At 39.4% G+C, this 21,962-nt stretch overlaps 1 protein-coding gene and 1 pseudogene across 3 annotated transcripts in view; one reads left to right on the top strand and one right to left on the bottom strand.

Moving 5' to 3' along the window:
* Positions 1 to 21,962, bottom strand: part of casz1 (castor zinc finger 1) — a 152,836-nt gene that overhangs the window by 82,556 nt on the left and 48,318 nt on the right. For 2 of the 3 annotated variants that reach the window (XM_088332023.1, XM_088332024.1), the window contains exon 1: positions 17,380 to 17,504. The exons of the other annotated variant lie outside the window; for it this stretch is intronic. In XM_088332023.1, coding sequence (XP_088188149.1) covers positions 17,380 to 17,458 — 79 coding nt within the window. In that variant the 5' untranslated portion in view covers positions 17,459 to 17,504. Of the gene's footprint in view, positions 1 to 17,379; positions 17,505 to 21,962 lie in introns of those variants that run through there. 3 annotated transcript variants of the gene reach the window in all.
* On the top strand, positions 4,706 to 4,827 carry LOC148369822 (U2 spliceosomal RNA; annotated as a pseudogene).

Below are 21,962 nucleotides of genomic sequence, written 5' to 3'. Positions count from 1 at the left end.
TCCAAATTTAGGGGTGCGCGTTATACTCAAGTGTGCGCTATACATGAATATATACAAAAAATTCAGAGTATGAGGAGGCTAAAGGGCAAAAATATCATGATTTTTTTTTTTTTTTTTAAACTGAAACCCCAACATTGATTTAAGGATGATTTTCTTTTGAAAATCATGTTAAACTAATTCACCATATTGTTAAAGGCACAGTGTGTAATGTCTAGCGCCTCGTAGTGGTAAAAAAAATCACTTCTTTGACAAAACTCAATACTGATTTAAATAACATGCAAAAAAACTTGAACTATCAAACACATGTGCATTTTCAAAAATAATTGAGGTTGAGAAATTAGCATTTATTTTAACATGAGGCTCACCTTAAAGGTGGGGTGAGTTGTTTATGGTGTCCTTAAAAAGTTGGGTTGAATATTTTTTCTTTTAAAAATATACTTTAATAATGCCCATCTGAGTTTACAGAGCCCTTATTCTTTATTTTTCACTGTGCCTTTCTGCTTGTATCTTATTTTTAGCAAAGCTGTTCGGGGTGGATCACATAATGTAGGAGGAACAAGTCCCCCTATTTTGAAGCATGAAAATTGTCTTTTGAGGCCTTCAAGTACAGTCAAAAACATGATCAAAACCCCAAGAAAGATGAAAAAGAAGAGTTTATTTGAGCACGTCTATGAAATGTATGTTCTTGCGTGTGCAACATAAGGAGCTTGAAAGATGATGACACAAGCCAAGAAATGGCGGCGGTCAGAACAAAAAGTTCCAAATTCTGTACAGCTCATTTAAGGGAGCTGACATATTTGTTCATTAACTTGATGCCACAAGTACCCCTGAACCTTAAAAAGAATGTCCAAAAAAAGAGAAGTGATATGGTGTGTTTTGGTCACTTTGAGTCTAGAGGCAGTTTGTTTTCAGTTGCACTACACAATTCAGTGACATATTACACAGTGTCTCTTTCACAAAACATATCTAAAATATATGTGTTCCTCTTTTAAAAGAAATGTACCGTACGCAGTACTGTTTTACTGATTGTTGCAACAACCTATTCTCTGCTAAAGAAACATAAACAAATAATCTACTACAAAGAGTATGTCGACTGATTTTCACCAATGTAAACTTCCTTTAATTTGTATCGCTAGTATGGTAATGATTGTGACTTGGCTCACATTACTTTTTTTATTCCAGGCTGTAAAATCAAAACTATTGAAAAGGTCCATAGACAATATACCAATCCTTCATATATTTTAGACCAACGTTTTTTTTTTTTTTTTAGATATTAACAAATCCAATTTAATCATGTGGTCCACCATTATTTTAAAACAATTGTTTTATTAATTTTTTTCTACACAATTTGTTGATTCTACTTTAAATCTGGTTGGCCTCAATTAGTGAAATCAAAGCACAATTTTCTTTATCTTCCTGCTGTCTAATGCAACATTAAAGTTTGATGAAACCTTTTGATTTGTAGGACTAAAGCAGGAAGTGAAAAGAATAAGTCTTCCCACTTGTGGGATTTGTTAGGCCTTGTGTCTATGAGCCCTTGATAGAGACCTCATTTTTTATGATCTCGTGCAAACACAGCTCAATTGTCGAAAAGAAATGACTGTCAAGAGCAAATGGGTGGTTGGCCACTAGTCTACAACATATTGCATTTTCGACTGAGGTGCATCGAATGGTCCGAGTTCTGGGATTTATGAGTTTAACCATACGCTTAATAACCTGGTTCGACTTTTGATAGAATTAAACCTGCAAACTGCATTATAAACTCATCCACATCACCTTAAAATTGTTTTGCCGTCACGCTCAGTCAAAGCTGGAATCAAACGCAGCCTTTTTCACCTGAAACTGGAACAATGTGGTTTGTAAGAGTTCAGTGGAATGAGGGCTATGCGGTGGCACCGTTTGAAGGTGTGATAAAACAATCCTTTCAAAGGGAGTTAGGGGGGAATCAAAATAAAAGAACCAACGGAAAAAAAGAGCGATGCCTATTTTGGTTCACAGTAAACTGAGGGAACGACTCTTATGTTGACTCAAACAATAAATGAACAACAACTTTTGTGTTCTCCACCAAACCGACTTTGTTTTCTGCATATTGATCGCCACAACACGCATGATAGAAATAGTCGACGTGTCATTTCATTGTCGATTATTGTTGCTCGGCAGAGATGCATCTCTACATGAATATAATCTATGCTGAGAATCACTCATGCGGATACCCAATAACGTCTCTGTCGGGCACCGTAACATAAAATACAGCAGTGGAAGCGTCAACATCAAGTACTCAGACCAAAACTTCTAAAATTTTGGTGCATTTTAGCCTGGATACAGCCAATAAAAAGACTACTTGCAAAGTAGACCCTGTGTATCATGGCAGTAGCTTGGTGACGCATGAACATTTAAAAAGCATGTCGGACAGCCTCAGTAAGATTCAAGCAACATTCGAGCCAATATGGTTTTAACGACATGCGTTGTACATTTTATATGCGTATATTTCGCAATAAAAAAGACTTTGGGCTTTGTTATTGACTGTGCCTGACAAACCAATTTGAAATTGAATGCAAGCATTCCGAAGAAAAAATATCAGTTGTTAAAACGTTAAAAACGACAAGTGTCACTTGTTAAAACCGTTTGATATCAAATTGTTGAGAATCGTTGAGTACCACTAAAAGTACTTCACAAAATAGATATCAGATTTTTGTTTTTGTTTTACTGTTCTACTGCTGCTAATGTGCCTCTTCCAGGTTTGATGGGATTGATTTTTCCTTATTATTAATACGCTTGTCCCTAAAAATGGGCAGTGGTTTATTCCCGGACATATGTCTTTACTGACAGAGCAGAGTGCATCGGTGGTTTGGGTGCATTTTTATTGAACTTGTATACAAAAAACCCTAATTATACCCTCTAAATCTTAATAGTAAACAAATGATGAAGTACCTAAGCATTCCCATCCACCCATATAAGGTGGTTAGCATATTGATTCCACACAGAGTGTCATTATATAAAGACACATACATTTTCACTTCAAGAAAGTATGATGCACACTACTGTAAATCCAGTTCCCCCAACCTAATAAGAGCATGGTAAGAATTAAGTATATATATATATATATATATATATATATATATATCATCTCATCAGCCGTACCGCTTATCCTCATTAGGGTCGCGGGGGGGCTGGAGCCCATCCCAGCCATCTCCGGGCAGTGGGCAGGGGACACCCTGAACTGGTTGCCAGCTAATCGCAGGGCACACAGGGACAGACAACTCATTCGCTCATTCACACCTAGGGACAATTTGGATCGGCCAATTCACCTGAAATGCATGTTTTTGGAACGTGGGAGGAAACCGGAATGCCCGGAGGAAACCCACGCAACCACGGGGAGAACATACAAACTCCGCACAATAAGTCCTGTAGCTGGATTTGAACTCAGACAGGAGGTTCCCAAGACCTTAGAACTGTGCCGCACAGGCGCTAACCAATATATATATATATAGTGGTTAGCGCCTGTGCGGCACAGTTCTGAGGTCATGAGATCGGACCTGTGTAGAGTTTGCAGGTTCTCCCCATGCTTGCGTGGGTTTCCTCCAGGCACTCCGGTTTCCTCCCAAATTCCAAAAACATGCATGTCAGGTGAATTGGCCGGTCCAAATTGTGAATGACCGAGTGAGTTGTCTGTCTCAGTGAGCCCTGCAATTGGCTGTATTATGTATTTATTATTGATAATTAAATCAACTTTGTGCTAAATTTAAGGAAAACGTGATAATCATCCGATTATTCGACTCACGTTTTCAGTCGGCGGTGACTAGTGGACTATTATAATAGTCGTTAGTTGCAGCCCTGGCTTAAAATCTAGTTGTAATTCAACTAGTGAAAAAAAACAAGGAATGCCGGGTGCCAGCTCGCTCGCTAATACCTGGTATCCAGCTGCCCGTTTTACGTTTCTGCAACATTCATATTCCGCTTATGATTATTTTAAAGTGAAAACGGATACTCGGTTGAAGTGCAAATCTGATGAATTACAGGAGCAGATTGCTGCAATTAATTATTAAAACGTATTTTATAAATATTCAGGTCTGTCATGCATCTAATAATGAACGCTTTAGAGGAGGTTACTTCCCGTGTGCATCCTAATGTGTCAGAAAGATCACTTTTAATCACGTTTGTGTCAGCGAGCGATGTTTTGGGTGGGGGGTGGAAGGGTTTGGGGGGCAATCCAAATCAAGGAAACTAAACTGCTTTTTTTCACTTTCATTAAAATAGACGCTCTCTTTTTTTGCACAGCCAAGTTTTAGGCGACCGCCTCAACCGAGAAGGTAGAGAACACCTTTCAGCTTTTCTCCTCTCATTTGCATGGAGAATAATGCATCGGCGGCACTCTACCTTCTGGACACACCTAGTCCCCATGCACCTGCTGCCATATGCTGCGTTGATGCATATTCATTACACTTTCTCCCATGTTGCTTCGCCATGATGCTTAAACGGGAGTGTCTTACAACTTCAAATGGAAAGAGGGAAGGTGCCGCACATCGAAAGTTTGACTCCTTCCCTCCCGTCACGGTTTCCTTCACTCTTCCTCTCTTCCGACAAGACAGCGCACACTCAAGTCTTGATCGGAATGAAACCGGTAGTTAGAGTGGGATGCATTGTGCATTTGAATCAAACAAAAGTACCAGTGGCGGGTTGTGCCTTTTACACCTAGGCTTTTAGTAGTGCAATCTCGGCCTTTTGGCTAAGATCAAGTGTAGAATCCGGAGATGGAATAAGAGCTTGCTCTGTCCACTCCACTCATCGGCCCGGTATTGCAGTACCTCTGGGAACGGTGCATTCGCAATGATCGCAGCAAGGCTTTAGGGCTAGGACCTTAGCTTGGCCTTTTGGCTGAGAGTAAGTGTCCCGGCTCCTAGGCTTTGTAGCGTATTATGAATTGATCGATAACGGATAATGGATAATGAATAACGAAGATAGATCAATAACCCTTAAAAACCCCACATGTGAATCAATCCAGCCCCCAATAATGATTTTTTTTGGGCTATAAATCATCAATAATAATTATCCACATAGACTTGCAAAATTATGTAAAAATATACTATTTTACTCATCAAAAACTATTTCTATTGTCTTCCCTCAACTAGATTTGAATTACTCTGTCGTACAGTCTATACGTGCGTTCCAGTTCAATCAAAAAGTCGAGCCTACCCTGTCTTATTTTTGGCATACATTTTTATTTGACTAAGGCCTGAAAAAGTCCATTCGACAGAAGCAGCGGACACGTGGATATTTTTTTTAACCTTTCGTCAATGAAACTTCCTTCACCGCCCCCTGAGCCAATTAGTTTATAAAACTGCTGACGTTTCCCTTTACCTGCTAGAAGGCCCTGAATCCACCTACTCGAAATCTGATAGGCTCAGCCAACAGCGTTCTCAACACTTTTTTTTTTTGGCTTCAGGGCCTGCAGTATTGTTTATGGAGGCCTCAAAGTATATTTCTGACCCTGACAACAAGGAATGGCTAAAATGTGATTGGTTAAATTCTTAGATATGAAAGCGAACATCTGCATACACATTGGGGGATGGGATTTAATATGTGTTCCTCCCTTTCTCTTTAAAGCATTCTGTTATAACTGAAGTTATATTAACAAGGAATGTAACTGCCTGAATGGAATAAAAAATAAAATAAAATGGACTATATGGTGGGGCAGCATGGCGGCGCAGTGGTTAGCGCGTGTGCGGCACAGTTCTAAGGTCTTGGGAACCTCCTGTGTGGGTTCAAATCCAGCTACCGGACTTACTGTGCGGAGTTTGTATGTTCTGCCCGTGCTTGCGTGGGTTTCCTCCAGGCACTCCGGTGTACTCCCACATTCCAAAGACATGCATTTCAGGTAGATTGGCCGGTCCAAATTATCCCTAGGTGTGAAAGCAAGCGAATTGTCTGTCCCTGTGTGCCCTGCGATTGGCTGGCAACCAGTTCAGGGTTTCCCCTACCCACTGCTCGATGATTGCTGGGATGGGCTCCAGCACCCCCGCGACCCTACTGAGGATAAGCGGTGCAGCTAATGAGATGAGACTATATTGTAGCAGCACAATCAAGGAAAAAGCATTGAAAGGAAGCTTGGAGACAGATTGGAAATACTTAGAGAATTCATAGACAAAATATAACATCAAATGATTCAGATCTTTTTTGCTAGAATCATTTATATGTGGGCTCAGGAGAAAAACAAACCTCGAGTCTTAGAGGAAGAATTATACATTTACAACACCAAGTCATAACCTGTACCACTTTATACTTCAGGTGGGGTATAAAACCGAGTATTCCACTCCCTTCTTGGAAAAGTCAATACAGCTAAAAAAAAGTGTGATTTCAAATTAGGTGATAATTTTCTTTTCTTTTTAATTCTGGAAACCTGCTAAATATATTGCGTATAATACTAGTTTGTTATTTTAACTATTATTATCTCACTGTAGTTCATCATTTGACTACTATACCTTACTGCTGTTTGTTAATTTAAACATTATGCTGTGTTTACATCATTGACACTATCTGCCAATCATAATGTTGATTTTTGATATCAGCAACCTTTAGGGTGAATCTGCCTTAGGTAAAATTGGAGATTTAATAAACAGAAAGGGATCGGGATAGGGTTTTTAGAACATATATTGAATCTAGCATTATGAGGGTTTTTTTTGTACAGGCAGTACTGACTATTTCTGAAAATCCCCTAAAACTCGACAGATACTATTGATACAGATCTCCTAAAATTCCCTTTACCATCTCAACCAGTCTAGGAAACATACTCAATGGCCGACATAAAGCTCATAAACTGTAGGTCGCGGCCCATTTAAGAACATATACTGGTCATATATTACAAAAGAAGACAAAGGAAAAGGTAAGGGAGAAAAACAATACAATACTTAAAGCGTGCTCCCAAATGGCAGACTAGTATGTGACTCTGATTTTCTCTAACCGCCTTCAAATAAAGCACTGTAATGTAGTGGCAAATCAAGTTTCATTCAAATTCAATTTTTTCTCAGACACACAAACCCAACCCACTAATAAGCCACAAAACACACTCGGTTTGATTTAATTGAAGTATTCGCTTTTCCTTTATTCTCTCGAGGGCTATAGGTGTGTTTGAGACTTATGACTTTGGGCACGGGATTGGGAAAAACCGGAATAAGTCAACTAGTCATTCTCAGCATCTAATTATTTCTCATTTCTAAGAACCTAAATGTTATTCAACACCGATTGAAAAAGTCAACAACTACAAATGACCTTAGCTAGTCTATTTCCAACCCTAGTTAGAGGGTACAGTTTTGGTTGTCATAAGATCATATGTGTCTGCGCTATGAACCAAAGCACTATATCTAAAGGCTGCAAGCAGCGGAAAGGCACATTCATACATACTCGCACGCACATACACACATGTAAGTATGGATGCGAGTGTGGCGCTCCAAGATTAACACAGCCAGAGCAACAATGATACCCCGTCATTATCTGTGCACGGCGCCCTCCTTCGTGGCGCGCTCGTCTCTCTGTCGTTTCAACTGCGTCTCTGTGGAGGTAGTAATTACTTAAAAGTTAACATTTCTCGTTTCTCCGGTCTTCCGGAAGAAGATCCACTAGAATATTTATTTTCGTTTGAATACAGGTATAAGAGTTGATAGGATGGCAGCACCTGTTAGCATGGAAGTGCGTGTGCGCACAATGTCATTATATCATTATGAGATTACTTGGTGGCCAGCTGGTGTGCAATAAAATACACTGTGTGCTATCCCAGGTCCCAGATAAGTCCTGTGGGCAGACAAGAGTGGACCTTGATGCACAGAGCAGTGTTAGGAGTAACGCGTTACAAAGGAACACATTTACTGTAATGCGTTATTGATAACATTTTGTAACTCAAATGTCGTTACAACATGATGCATTACTCTGCTACTGTTTGAATAGCAGACCGTGAATCACAATGTCTACAACAAATTTGCAGTTTCTTTTACTCATGATGTGACATTCAACCCTCCTTTTCGCCAGCAATACACACTGAATACAACTAACGTGTAAGTCATTTACAAAATACGATTTAATACAGTTTTTGAGCACTCAGAATACGAGGTCATGTAATTTCCTCCTACTGATATTCTTCCTACTAGTTGTACTGGCATCTAAGTCAGATTTACAACTATTAGATAAAATAAGATAAGGGGGAGGGGGCGTGGCTTATACAGGAACAACAATATCAATAGGGCAAACGTGGGCACAGATTTTAGATAGATAGATAGATAGATAGATACTTTGTTCATCCCCGAAGGGAAATTCACATTTCCAGCAGCATCCCTGAGCTGAGAACAATCGAGAACAAGCTAAAAGAGTAATATTTTTTATTTGTAACATTTTTTTTTGCAATACACCTTGACTGGAGAAGAAAAGAAAACAGCTTGGAAGCTACCCAGAAATGGAGGAGGATATATTTCAGTGATTTGAAGGGAAAAGAAAAAATGCATGTGGATTGTCTCGGCTGTGTTAGTTTGCATGCTCTCAAGGTTGCACAAGCCAAGAAACATAAAGAGTTCTCGCTATTTCCTTTATTACGTGTCTTTCTTTAAGCAGTTTTAGGTGGGTCGGCTTCAATGTGAGTAAATACAGTAATTAGTAACTAGACAGTTCCTTTTAGAGTAAAGGGCTACTAATAGGTACTAAGATTCAGCGAATCTCTGAAGATTGGGGTGACGGTTTTCACCCAAATACAACAGCGACCAGGTGATGAAGGGGCTGTATCAAGTCAGATCAGGCCTTTCCTGCTACTGGCAACTATAGAAACCGGTATTATTTGTTTCATGTGGGAGAGCAAACCCCAACCCAAAAAATAGTGGTGTGTCGAGGGATGGGCGCCGCCAGGCTGTACTTGCCCAAGACACATTGATTGGTTAAGGGATCTGTAGACATGACAACTTGGGCGTTAAAAAAAAAAAAAAAAAACAACGTTTTAAATAAAGTAACTAGTAAATACCTAATTTATTTAAGTAACATGCCCAATGCTGGTGCTGAGACAGTATGTTTTTTTTTTCTACTGTCATTTTCACCCATGTGCGATCACAGCGATGCTCCCTCCTGAAAGGCATTTTTATCACTCTCAACAATTCTTCCACCGGTTGCCTTTCTTCTTCTCTCCCGCCGGAACTTTTGGCGTTATCAAAGGTGATAGCTTGCTAACTCGCATTTTCTCAAACGTCTTCTTACAGCAGCATTTCCCCCGCCGCTCTCGGGTAAGTGTCACTCAGAAAACACAAGGCAAGATTTGAGAGAGAGATCAAAAAGGAAGGAAGGACAGCAAGGAGAGTGGAGGGGAGGGGGAAAAAAGCCAAACGCGATCTCCTCCTCTATCCACCAACAAGTGCTGAGGGTAATTTCTTCAAGCAGAGACTGTGTTTTCAAACGCAAATACAACAAACTGCCACGAGACATCAAAATGGGCGATTTTGACTTCAGAGGGTCTTCAGATGCTTCAGGAGACATCAGAGTGGGGCCCTCGGGACAGAGCAGTGAGAGCAGAAGGCCCCGGAAGGCGCTTAACAACCATTACAGGAACCCGACCAGAAGAAAAGAAAGTCTCCTCTCAGCCCCGTTTGCACTGCAGTTTGCTGCATGCGCTATTGTTTTCTCTAGTCAGAAGTTGTTAAGGGGATCGTCAAAAACAATGTTACCAGTTGTTTTTTTTAAGGTTTATCGGGGGCTGGGTTCCAAAAAAGTAGAGCCCTTTATTTAACTATAAGTTATTTTTTACCATATTATGTTCAGTAAAAATGTATTTGTTGTACACTTTTTTTGTGTTTATTATGTGTTTATTATTGTTAATCAAATCAACTTTAATCATCCGATTATTCGACACATGTTTTCAATCGGCGGTGACTAGTGGACGATTACAACTTTTTTACAAATAATTTCTGTACTGTCAAATTACAATTTAAGAAATATTCTTTCCATTATATTCCCCAACTGAATGGATTAAGGACAAAATCCACTTCCCTTGGCGTTAAGGCTCCCACAGACACGCGACACATAAAGCCTGTGTTTTGTAACGAGATTTAAGCTAAACAAGATTGTATAAACATTTACATGGTCTATATTTCTGTGTATGTACAAGTTACAATGACCAAAAATGTTACATCATTTTCAGATTTTTAAAGGGTTGACAGGAAAGATGTACATTCGTCTGTCATTTTGATGGGTTGAGAATTGGACCAAAAACCACAGCAGCAGTATAGAAAAACAGTGCAACAATTTAGGAGACGGAAAAACAAGAAAGACAAAACCGGTGTGATAATAATTTAAAAAAAAAATCAGCGAGAGATAAGCCTGGCCCGAATGTAATGATTGACATTTCAGCCCCAGTCCATATTTTGGGTCACGCTCAGTCTTTAGATCTTACAAGATGTAAGACAATCATACGATGATGTTGTCGTCTGCTACCAGTGACGGAGACAATCCGGATTCGAGCCGAAATGGGCAAAACAAGATCTGTCTCTTTTTGTTTTCACGGATAAAAATTGTTATTCGCCGTACGATCGCCGTCACTTCTCCTTACACAGTCCCCTGACCCCCCTTCCACCACCCACACACATCCGTTACAGCAACTCAACAATGGTAAGTACTCAAAATAATCTCACATTTTATTTCATCAATTTTGTATTCATCGTTTTACTGCAATCGATTATTACACGAGCAATTTGATCCACGAGCACGATACCTTGAACGAGTTAAGCTCGTATAAAGAGGTACCACTGAATTTTACTTCGAAAACAGGTATCGGGTGGTCCCATTTTGAAGAGGATTAGGCTGGCTTATTTTCAAATAGCCATTTCTTCCAAAACCGACCAAACAGATCGGCATGGCCGCCCGGTGAGGTAGCAGTCATGAGAGATTGTGTCCCGTGTAAATCAGTTTAAGGGAAGAAAAAGAGAGCGAGAGACGGCGGTAAAAAGACAAGCGAGCATTGGCTCTGCTATATGAGTTTAGTTAGCCGGAGAGTTAGCACGTGAGTTATGGCAAGCAAAAGGCTGAGGGACGCTATATTTATGAGGGGACTGAGTGAGTGTTAAATCCCCAGTATGAAATAAAGTTGTCCCTGGGCGAACAGGGGAAACATTTCACTTACTCACTGAGTAGCAGCTTTAAAGAGAAGAAAAAAAGGTATCGTCCCTCTCTACCCAAGAAGTCTTTCTTATTTCCCAAATTCGTTCACTTGCCTATAAATGCCATCGATCACATGCAAGTGAATTGAATTCCAAAATTGGAATAGAGATAATGTCCCCTCTGTGGGTAATAATTCGAGAAGACGTAAGCCAAGAAAGAGAAAAATGAATCAAAAATGGCAAATAGAGCCTTACTGAGAAATTGCGCTAAGTGGGCCAGCCAAAACACACAGCGCACTTGTTATAGTGCAAGGTCGTCCAAGAAAAATTTACGCTTCTGGTTTTGTCACGAAAATATATGTTTTTCATACATCTTAAATATTTAAACATGTATTATTTAAACATACCCTTTGCAGGCGGATGACAGTTTGAGGCCCCCTTCTTAAAATGGAAGTTTTAAGGGACAGTGTGTAATATTATGAGCCTTCTGGTGGTAAAACAATAGTCATTCAAAATATAATACAGTGGAACCTTGGTTTTCGAACTCCTCTCGGTTCGAACAAATCAGAGTCCGATCAAAAATTTCGAGAAATTCTTGCTTCGCTGTTCGGTCAAAAAATCGGAGTTCGAACGCTGGTAATGCGTGAGTGCGTACGCTAGGGTGCAATGATGAGCGGCGTACGAGTGTAGATCGCTCTTTTCGTGACCAACTGTTATCGCGTGCGGACGTGCTTCGTTTTGCTTTCGCTTTTAATATAGGTGTAGCAAGTGTTTTAGCACCTAATTATGCCTCCGAAGAAAGTCAGTGCAAGCAGCTAAGTTGCTACAGGTGAAAAAAGAAAAGTAGTGCGTACAACTATTGCATTTAAGAAAGAAATAATAGCAAAATATGAAGGAAGTGTGCGAGTGTCTGATCTTGCTAGGGAATACCCCACTGTCCACCTGTGCCTTCTGCTGACCATCACAAAGGTAAGAAATCCTATTCATAATACTTTTCTTTATCCTTTTTATTTTTTTTACATGTTCATGTTAGCGTAATCTTTCGTACAGAATATTACGATGACGCGAACGTACGATTAGTCTGGGTTAGCTTTAGTTTACGTTAAACATTCAACGTAAACATTCAGGGTGTTGGAACCGATTAAAACGATTTACATTATTTTTAATGGGAAAAATGATTTTGGTGATCGAACAAATCGGTTTTCGAACAGGGTTCTGGAACGGATTATGGTCGAGAACCGAGGTTCCACTGTATTGATTTAAAAAAATAAGCAAAAATACATGAATTATGATATAAAAACGCGCGTTTTTAAGTACTCGTATGTCGAGAAATTTACAATTTACATGACGTGCGATAAATATCCGCCATCTGTCTGCTGAGGGTACCCCATGAAACCTAGCAGCCGCAATATGGACTTTCTCTCCAAGCGCACACAGGCTGTGAAACTCGGCGGCCATGTCTTTTCCATCCTGAGACCTAGTACCGGATCCTCCTAACAACTGTTTATCATGTTTACCTTGGACTGTTCATCGACCCACCCAAAAAACCCGATTGTGAAGTTCGCTGATCGGGATGAGATGACATACAGGAAGGAGGTGGAGATGCGGCGTGGTGTTCCCAAAAAATCTTTTTTGCCCTCCTTTTGCACTATTTTGATGCACTATTCCTTTTTCAGTCACGGACATTGCACGATTATACAAAGTTGTTTCTGCCTTTTATCTTGATAATATTTGATCCTTTTTCTCTTTAACGCCTTTATTATATGTTTACCCTAGAGTGCCATGTCCAATCTTGTTACAATGTTTCATCGACGATAAAGACGATTCAGTTAAATTATTCTTTTTTTTCTTCTTTTTGTAGAACTTTTTCTCTTCTTTCAATTTTCTCTCCTTTTTCCCATTTTTCTACCTCTCTTTCTTTTCTATTTTTTAACTTTCTTTTTTCTCTTTTTCCTTTTTCTTCGAGAAAGGCCGGGAAAAAAGCAGAATAGAAACTTTGCGTTTTGGTCACTTTAAGTCTCCGTAGTTTTATGTTCTTGTTTATGTTTTTAAGCAGTCATTTTGGGTTGCACCACACAGCAACATTCAGTGGTCAAATAAAACACACAGTCACTTTAATGTAAGAGCCGCACACCTACATTGAGGATTCATTTTGTATAGATTTTCACATTTATTATTGATATTATTTTTCAATTTTAGATCTTGATTCGTGTAAAAAAAAGTGGGAATTTTTCCCGTCAGTAAAATCCGATTTGGCCCCACCTCATGCAGACCCCTTTTCTAGCAGCCCCCAAAGAAATTAAGTGTGAGATGCTTTTTTATTATCTATTATTTCCATAAATAGTACTTCCACACTCTTGCTTTGAAGTGGAGTTGAAAAAACATCAGACGGACGTGTCCAACGAAAAAAAAAGGGAAGGTCCTCTCTTTGCACTTGGTGCACATCTCGACTCTTGCAGACCCTGCAGCCGTAATAACAATTATGACTTAAAAAGGCTGTATTTTAACATTAACTGAAAAGGCTATATCTTTTTTTTCTTCCTTTCCCCTTCAGCCTGTGCGGCCTCACTTACCCTAAGTATCTTCATAAATCACTTGTTACTGTTAACATGTACTCCACAATTCAGTCATCAATCTCCAAGCAGGTCTGAGTGAAAACAGAGGGGGGAAATGTCTGCTTAGTACGACGACTCTCTGGTGAATGAAGCTACCACCACCCACTGCTCGAACACGCATGCAAAGTTAAATAACAAACACTCGCTTGCGTTAGTGTGGGGCAACCGGAGCGGCCCCCGGGACACGGTTTCAGGATCGTCCTGGTAACACAATCCAAATTCAATTCTGACTTCAGCCCTGTCTCAGGAAGTCGCCTTCTCATTCATCCATCTATTTCTTTATCTGCCTCATTATTCAGTAAGAAAGCTCCAAAAAGTTGACCCCCTACTCACTTGGGCCTGCAAAGACCACCAACCCGCTTGGAAATCTGCATTTACGCTCAGGGATGTCCTGTTTATCCAAGCCGGGTATTTCAAACTGTGTTTAGCTCTCGGGCCGGATCTAAACTTTACGTTTTGAGGCAGCCCGGATCAATAAAAGAATATCAACTCTAAATTTTTAGATTTGTTTTTCAAAATAATGTTTTATCATCAAGTTCATATTAGTAATCCACCTCCATATTAATTCCGGATAACAAGGGATCTTTTCTATACACAATTTATTTATTCACAACCAATGGTTAAAAATATATTCATCTCTGGCATTGAATGCGTTAACTTGTTTGTTTTAACAGTTGAGTGAATGATATTTTACACCTGAACCAACTCACCACGCTATACAGGGAGGAGCATTTGGCCCGCTTTTTTTTTTTAAATGTCAAACAATAAATATGTAAATGACCCAGATTCGCTTCTTTTTTTATCATACTCAAAAATTTAAGGCAGGCCGGACTAAATCCCCAAATGGGCTATGCCGTATATTTGACATCCCTGAACTCAAGACTTTTTACAATTAAACATTAAGGGAACCAAATTCTTACATGTAAAAATAAATCACATCTTATTATTGAACGCAACACTGCCTTCTAGCGGCCGGAGAAAGCATACAGAAATGACCTAGAGCAGACATCAGAACTCCAGTCCTAGAGGGCCGCACGTCTTGCATGATTTTGGAGGTTTCTCTTCTTCAACTCAAGCGTTACAAATCCTCAGCTCGTGAGCAAGCTGGCATAAGTTTGTATCCAATTCCAGGCATTTGATTTACCTATATTGAAACTAAGAAACCTCCAAAATCATGAAGGAGCTCTCGAGGACCGCAGTACCCAGGTCTGATATAAATAATGGGTTGTATGACAAAATCAGAAATGTTTTGGCGCCCGGGTTATAACATTTAAGGGGGCGAATCCAGGCCGCGGGCCGTATGTTTGTCACGACTGATTCAAGTGAAAGAAAACAGAATAGAAAGTAAGGGGGTCCCGTTTCTGACGCTCGGGAGCCTTCGAGACACTTCCGAGGTAAAATCCCTCAGACGACAAACATCTGTGTCCCGACCGCCAAATCAATCTCCACACTGCAAATTATGTCAATGTCTGAAAAAAAAACACAACATCTGCACTTGACATTAGGGCAGCGGGATTTAAGGTGCGTTTGAATCATTTCCCGTTTTAGCTTGTGTACTTAGAGCTTGTCTTTAATCACTGCTTGCGTATGGGGCTTCATAAAATATCAATAAAGTCAAAATCATATATAATTAGTGGCTGTCAGGGCTGAGCTGAAACCAGCATGTTCAAATCTACATTTGAGGGGAAACTCTGAAAATAAAGGTAAGCCGCTTTGCAGGATGTGAACAATTTCTCTGAACTGTTTCCTTGATGTTGTTCTTTGTTTCTATATTTATTCATAACAAAGTACTTGTCACTTTTGTCATCTTTTAATTGCCTGCGTACAGGTGACTCATAATAAATGGATTCAAATACCATAAACGATCACGCGTACCCAATTTTGGACGGAAAATTGGTATGATTTTTGTCCTCTCAGTTTTTCTCAGCACAAACTTAGCTTGTAGGTCACAAATGCTGTTGCGGAAATGATTGGAGCAGAAATCAAACCAGGGTCGTGGCAGTGAGAGCAGCTGAATCTTAAGCATTAGAGCAAAACGATTATAGATGATTAAAAAGGCATTCTCTTTGATCTCATTATCACAATATTTTTACAATATCATGCTGAATATGTGGGGCCATGATTAAAATCATTTGTTGACACTTGAATCGGACTTTGAAAGACATTATATAAATCCGTTAAAACATTTTTTCAAGAAATACTGTAAATGAAAACCAAAGCGCTATGAAAGTTTTCTTAACGAATTTGGAAGTGCAAAATGTTCTTCAGAAAGTTTGTTTTGATCTAATTCACAAACTCTTGGCCTGAGGGTAAAATGTGCCCTGACAGAACTTAAAGGTGCTGTCCGGAATCTGAAACTTTATTCCTCTCTTCCGCCATCTCCTGGCGTAAAGACATGATTGCAGTGTTCCTTAGACGTGCTCCAATAAACAGCTAACAGCTAAAAGTGAGCCAAAATCAGACAAGCACGGTGGAGAAAAATAAATAAATAAAGGCTCTTTGAACTCAGCTGGGGTTTGTTAACACATACTTACGTAGAGAAAGTTTTCTACCTTTTTAGCACACCTTAAACGACGCACCACACCTTTGAAACATCACTTCTAAATAATAAATGGGTCAAAAGAGTCCAACATTTCCCACAATTCCTGTCGATGACAATATCTGCAAAGGGGCGGCATAGTTCCACTGCATACAGCTGTATTTCTGTATCAATGCCTATGACTTCACTTCAGGAAATATCACCAAAAAGATGAATGTGTAATACTGGTTATATTTAGTGTATAACATATTACATGCTTGTATGTGTAGCTCCATTTTTTTTTCAATGCAAAAGTCATGTTCCTGACTTGAAGTAATATATTTAGAGTTTTTTTTAAATAAAGAAGTTACATGTATTTAAAATACCATTCGATTAAATTTAGTTACATTAAACAGAAATGTCCGAGGAGATTTTGAAATTTTTGTTATATTTATTGTATAACATATTATAAACCTCCATTTCTAACAAAAACAGACTAGAAGTAATAACATCAGAATTATTTTCATCAAATAATAATTTGTAATGTTTGTTATATTTAGTGTATAACATTGTACATACCTGATAGACCAATTTTTCAATGAAAATGAAATGTTTTTTACTTGAAGTAATACATTTTACATGAAAGATAAGTTACAATCATTTTAGATACTATTCAATTCCATCCAGAAATGTCCAATAAGGTTTTGTAATATTTAGTGTATAACATATGAACTACCTCTATGTCTAACATTTTTTCAATGCTAATATTATGTTCTTGACTTGAAGTAATACAATATTTGACATAAAGTAAAAGTTACATGTGTTTTAGAGACCATTCAATTACAATTAGTTACATTTCAAAAGGCCTTTAAGGACAGCAATTACAAGGTTGTGGCCCTTTAGGAAAAACAAACTTGACAGCCTGCATTTTTTAAACCGTCAGGAAAAAGTTTTTAAAACTTTTCTGAAAGTTGCAAGTGCCTGACGGGGAAGTCCGACTTCATCATCATGAAGAAAAGCCCAACGACAAAGCAGCATCACACACATTTCCTCTCCAGCTGCAACTCTTAGCACTGTGCCTGTAAGCTGAAGGGGCGGGGGAGCGAAAGGAGGTGCGTTGAAGCCTTACCTGCAAGGAGACGGCCCTGCACGCTCTGCCTCACCTCTCCCTCCTGCCCCGGAAGGATTCTCTCCACAAAACAAGGCATTTTTCTCTTCAAGTGTTAGGCGCCGGGGCTCCGCTGTCTCTCTCCCTCCCTCTTTCCTCCACACTCTTCTCTCTGACTCTGTGGTCCTCGTCCTCCTCCTCTCTCGCCTCCTGACTGCACTCACCTCCAACCGCCCTCCCACCTCCTCCTCCGAGCACAGATGTGGAAGCTGTGCAAGTTTACCCACTTTACCGGTAGGGGTCCTACATCAGTTTTATCCCGCCCCACAGACACGAGAAGTGTACAACGCATAACAACACACACACACACAGGAAAACAGAGCCACCTCACGATTGCTACGTTAGCACGTGTCAGGCTGCAACTAAACACTATTCGAATAAGCGACTCCTCCCCTGTTTAAATCAGGGGTACTCACGCTATTTCAGTATGTGAGCTACTTACAAAATGACTAAGTCGAAATGTTCTCCCACCTCAAATAACGGAGATTCAAGAGAAGTGTATCATTAAAAAAAGCATCCCGCTTTGTGGAATTCAATGCTCACAATATTTCTCAATGCATGGTTCAATAAATCAAATATGTTTAATCAAAATCAAAATTAAAAAAATCATACAATAGTGAAATTGTATAAAGTATCAACTCCATGACTCAATCAGTCTTTTTTTTTATTGCCACTGTTTGGTCCAAGGGGCAAACATAATGGATGGATGGATGGATATTTGGTCAAATGCTACTCTTGCGAGAAATAGGTAGCATCCTACTGCTGTAGTGCAGATCGATCAATCAGGAAAGATTAAATACCTTTTACTCAATTTATGTTACTGCACGTTTTTGTTACCGCTCAGTAATTAAATTTGTGGTCTTAATCAAAATTCCAACATATACTTAAATAGTCAATTCATTAACATGATTTTTTTCTTTGACATCATTTGAGTTCTCCAATTTGCTACTGCAGCATGAGCAACATTGGCATTCATGCTCACATGCTGCATTTGACCACTAGTTGGCAGCGTATCCTACCAAATACAAATCACAAAAAAAAAAAAAAATACTTTCCTATGATCTACCAGCATTACTTTTGCAATCCACCAGTAGATTGTGATTAACTCAATGAGAAACCCTGATTTCAACAATTAGTCAACTAATGAGTTTGTTTTTCAGACTGCAGGCATTCATTTTCAAATACATTTGTTGGGCACAGTGTGGCATAAGGCTCAAGATCACATGTAAAGTCAAGTTATGTTTATTTGTAAAGCCCTTTATCACAAGAATTCTCAAAGGGCTGCACTGAACATTATAGCAGACTACAGCTTATTATTACAGCATCTCCTGATCTAAAACCTACATAAAGGCAAGGAAAAACTCAAAACCTAAGGTAATCCCCCTTCAGGGATGAGCAAGCTGCAATGTTTTTAAAGCAAAATATACACCTTACAATGTACAATTCATGTCCTCATAACCATAATGGCCTGAACATTACTTCAATCTTACCAAGACGAGTCAGACATCCGTTCAGTTCAACTGTTTGACTGTTCTTTTTGAATTTCCGTGTGTCTTTGAGCTACTGCTATGATACGCAGGGCCTGCTTGGCAAACCTTGCAAGTACGTTTTTATCCGCCAAATCCAGGCTAAAATGCTTCCAAACGTAAAGGCTTTGTATGCTTAATTGATAATGACGCTGCCATTTCTGCACATATATGTCACTGCTCGAGACAGAGACGCTGCTGCGCAACAGCGACCCTCAGTCAAGATTTTATTCTTGTAGAGATGACTCACTCTGTTAATAAAATGTGTCTGACGACACGTGTCAAGAATTCATAATAGACTATTTCTATTAGCAATTTTTGTCAACCCGTCGACTAAATGTTGCAGGCCTATGTGTGTGTGTGTCTCAGTGTGTAAGAAAGAGACAGGTGGAAAGTGGATGTTTCCGGAGCTATCCCTCAGCTGAATCCAGTCCTTTTGGACCCGAGTCCTGGCCCACAAATGTCCCTAAATACACACACACTCATGCATTCACACACCAAGGGTGAGTTACAACAGCTGTTGAAGGTGGTGGTGGTGGGTTTTGGACACACACGTTTCCACTCGGACACAACACAAGCTATCAACTGTTTTGTGCTGCCGTTAACAGTGATAACACATGCTTTTGTGCAAGTGTGTGAGCACAAACACACCATAGGCGCCTGCTGGCTCTCATATTTCAGCACTAAAAGGAGATTTTTTTTTAAATTGAAAAACGACAAGAGAGAGAAGGCAGTTCTCATTGACGCCAGCGTGTTAGATTTGAAGGCTCTCGGCTAGGCTGCGGTGGGGAATTTCTAGTTTCTCTCCTACTTGAGGGTTACTTTTCACGGCTGAATATCAACAGGGGAGCATATGAGCTGCCCCCGCTGACGAGTGTCATCTTTCGGCTAAGTCTTGGGATAAGGACGCAATCCCTAGAGCAAAAAATGTGGCCCGTCATACCGTTTTATGTAGCCTGCAACACGATGCTGAGAGAAGCACAAGAGAAAAATGGGTCAACAACACTGCAGTTTTAAATATGTTTGCTGGGTGTCAGTAAGACAGGCACCACTCGCAAAGTTCAAACTTGGCAGTATTTGCTGACTCATGAATCAACCAGAGAACATTAAGTAATCCCACGCCAATGTTATTTTACTTAAAAGTCACAGACACACTGAGAAATGCAAAATTTTAAATAGCGCCTAGGTTTCTTTTCAGAAGCTCCTTTCTATAACAGATATGAAATCTAACAGCAACGTTCTTATATTTTGGGAAAACAATCTTATATTAAAAAAATGTTTTCATTTATTAAATCAATATTTTAAGGTCGTGTTTGTAAGCAGTCTTTATCACTTTCCAGTCTGCCCGAGTAAACTGTAATGGTAATGAATTCAATTGTTGTTGTTTTTTATAGACTAAATCTTAATAAAGAAAATAATATTGAGGACACACAAAAACTTCAATAATCATTCTATAGTCCAATCATACACCCCTGAATCATAAATCAATCGTAAGCCTCCGAAAAGACTCCTGGCCCTCCAGCTAAGGAACACTTTTTTGAATAATTCAATTACAAGTCTGGCCCACGTGAGAGAGGCGGGGCACTTCATATTAAAACTATGACTGCAACTGATAGAAAAAACAAAGGTCATATCTTATATGACTGGGAAAGGGATACAAACGGTTGCTAGGACTTAAATAATACAATCTGGGACATTAGCTTTATTATTAGATTTTATTAAATCCCCAAACTCCACACCAAACAAATAAAAACACAAAAATAGAACGTAGCGTTAAAACAACTTAGCAAACAAATGTGGAATGATTGCCACATATTATTTTAATTCATTGTGAAATTGAATACAAAAAAATATAAGGTGGATTATTTATTATGGATTTTATTTATTTAATAAAATTAGGTTTGTAAGTAATTTAAACAAATATTTCTATATTTTAAATTGTAAATATGTTGTAAAAGTCAGTGTTTGTTTGTGAAAAAGAACAGTAAAGAACCGAAAAAAATGCACCACAGTCCCTGGTGTATGATACAATAACGAATCAAGATTTTCTCTGGGGCTAAAGAAAACCTTCTTGAGGGCCCGGAAGTACTTAAAAGGTTAAGAGTTGACAAAAGGGTGCTATTTCTCATTAGCAGTTGAATGGCACAGCTTATTTGGTGGATTCTCCCTCAAAGATAACAAAGTTTTACTGTAATTATTTATCCGATCAAATAATGCTTAGCGTGTTTATAATACAGAAAACGCTGATGGCATCAGGTTGCTATGTCATTAAAATATCAAAAGTGTGATTATCAGGTCAAAGTTTGTGTGAGGACTTGTTTTTTTCTATTTATTGCTACCAGGAACAGGATAAGATATCTGCGGAACAGATGCAAGATCCTGGAGCGGTTCGCATTTGAACAAAGGGAGGATCACCTTTATTTTGATCAAACAAAGCACTAGAATGACAGAAAAATCGCGACTGCGAGTTGACAGTTGGGGCTCGACGCCCTGTCGGACGACTTTTTTAAGGGTGGCAAAGTGTCAAGACTCCGACGCGACATAAAGGATGTGAAAACAGCACCATGCGGATGTTGAACTAAGCGCCGGTTGAGAACTCGGCGCTCGCAAACAAACCCCTTTTTGGTCCGATGACAGAAAATAATTGCTATTTACATGAAAACAGCGAGCGCCGGGGAAGCGGATGAGGAACGGCGCTAGGACGAGTAAAACATCCCTTAAATAGACTACAAATAAAGTCACTTAACACCCACTCGCCTGCCTCTGCTCTGCGTGTCTTCAACAGAAAAAGTCTGTTTGACTCTCTGGCACTCGGGTTTGTGCTTGTCTTCCACTTTTTTTTTTAGCTGGCTCGCCTGTCACAGCGCAGGAACGAGCGTATTCCCCTCAAATTGCTCCTTTTGACAAGCGATCTGTAAATAAAGACGATCGTCAAGTTGCTGCCTTCTGTCGCCATGCTTTCACTCCCCCCCCAATACTGCACGCTCCAGACATGAAGGTCTCTCTGTGACCCATCCC

This window comes from Urocampus carinirostris, chromosome 3 (assembly GCF_059441175.1).
Source record: "Urocampus carinirostris isolate Australia breed hairy pipefish chromosome 3, RoL_Ucar_1.0, whole genome shotgun sequence".
NCBI classification, from domain to species: Eukaryota; Metazoa; Chordata; class Actinopteri; order Syngnathiformes; family Syngnathidae; genus Urocampus; species Urocampus carinirostris.
Note: the sequence above shows the minus strand (reverse complement) of the source record. Positions and strands in the feature narration are given on the sequence as shown.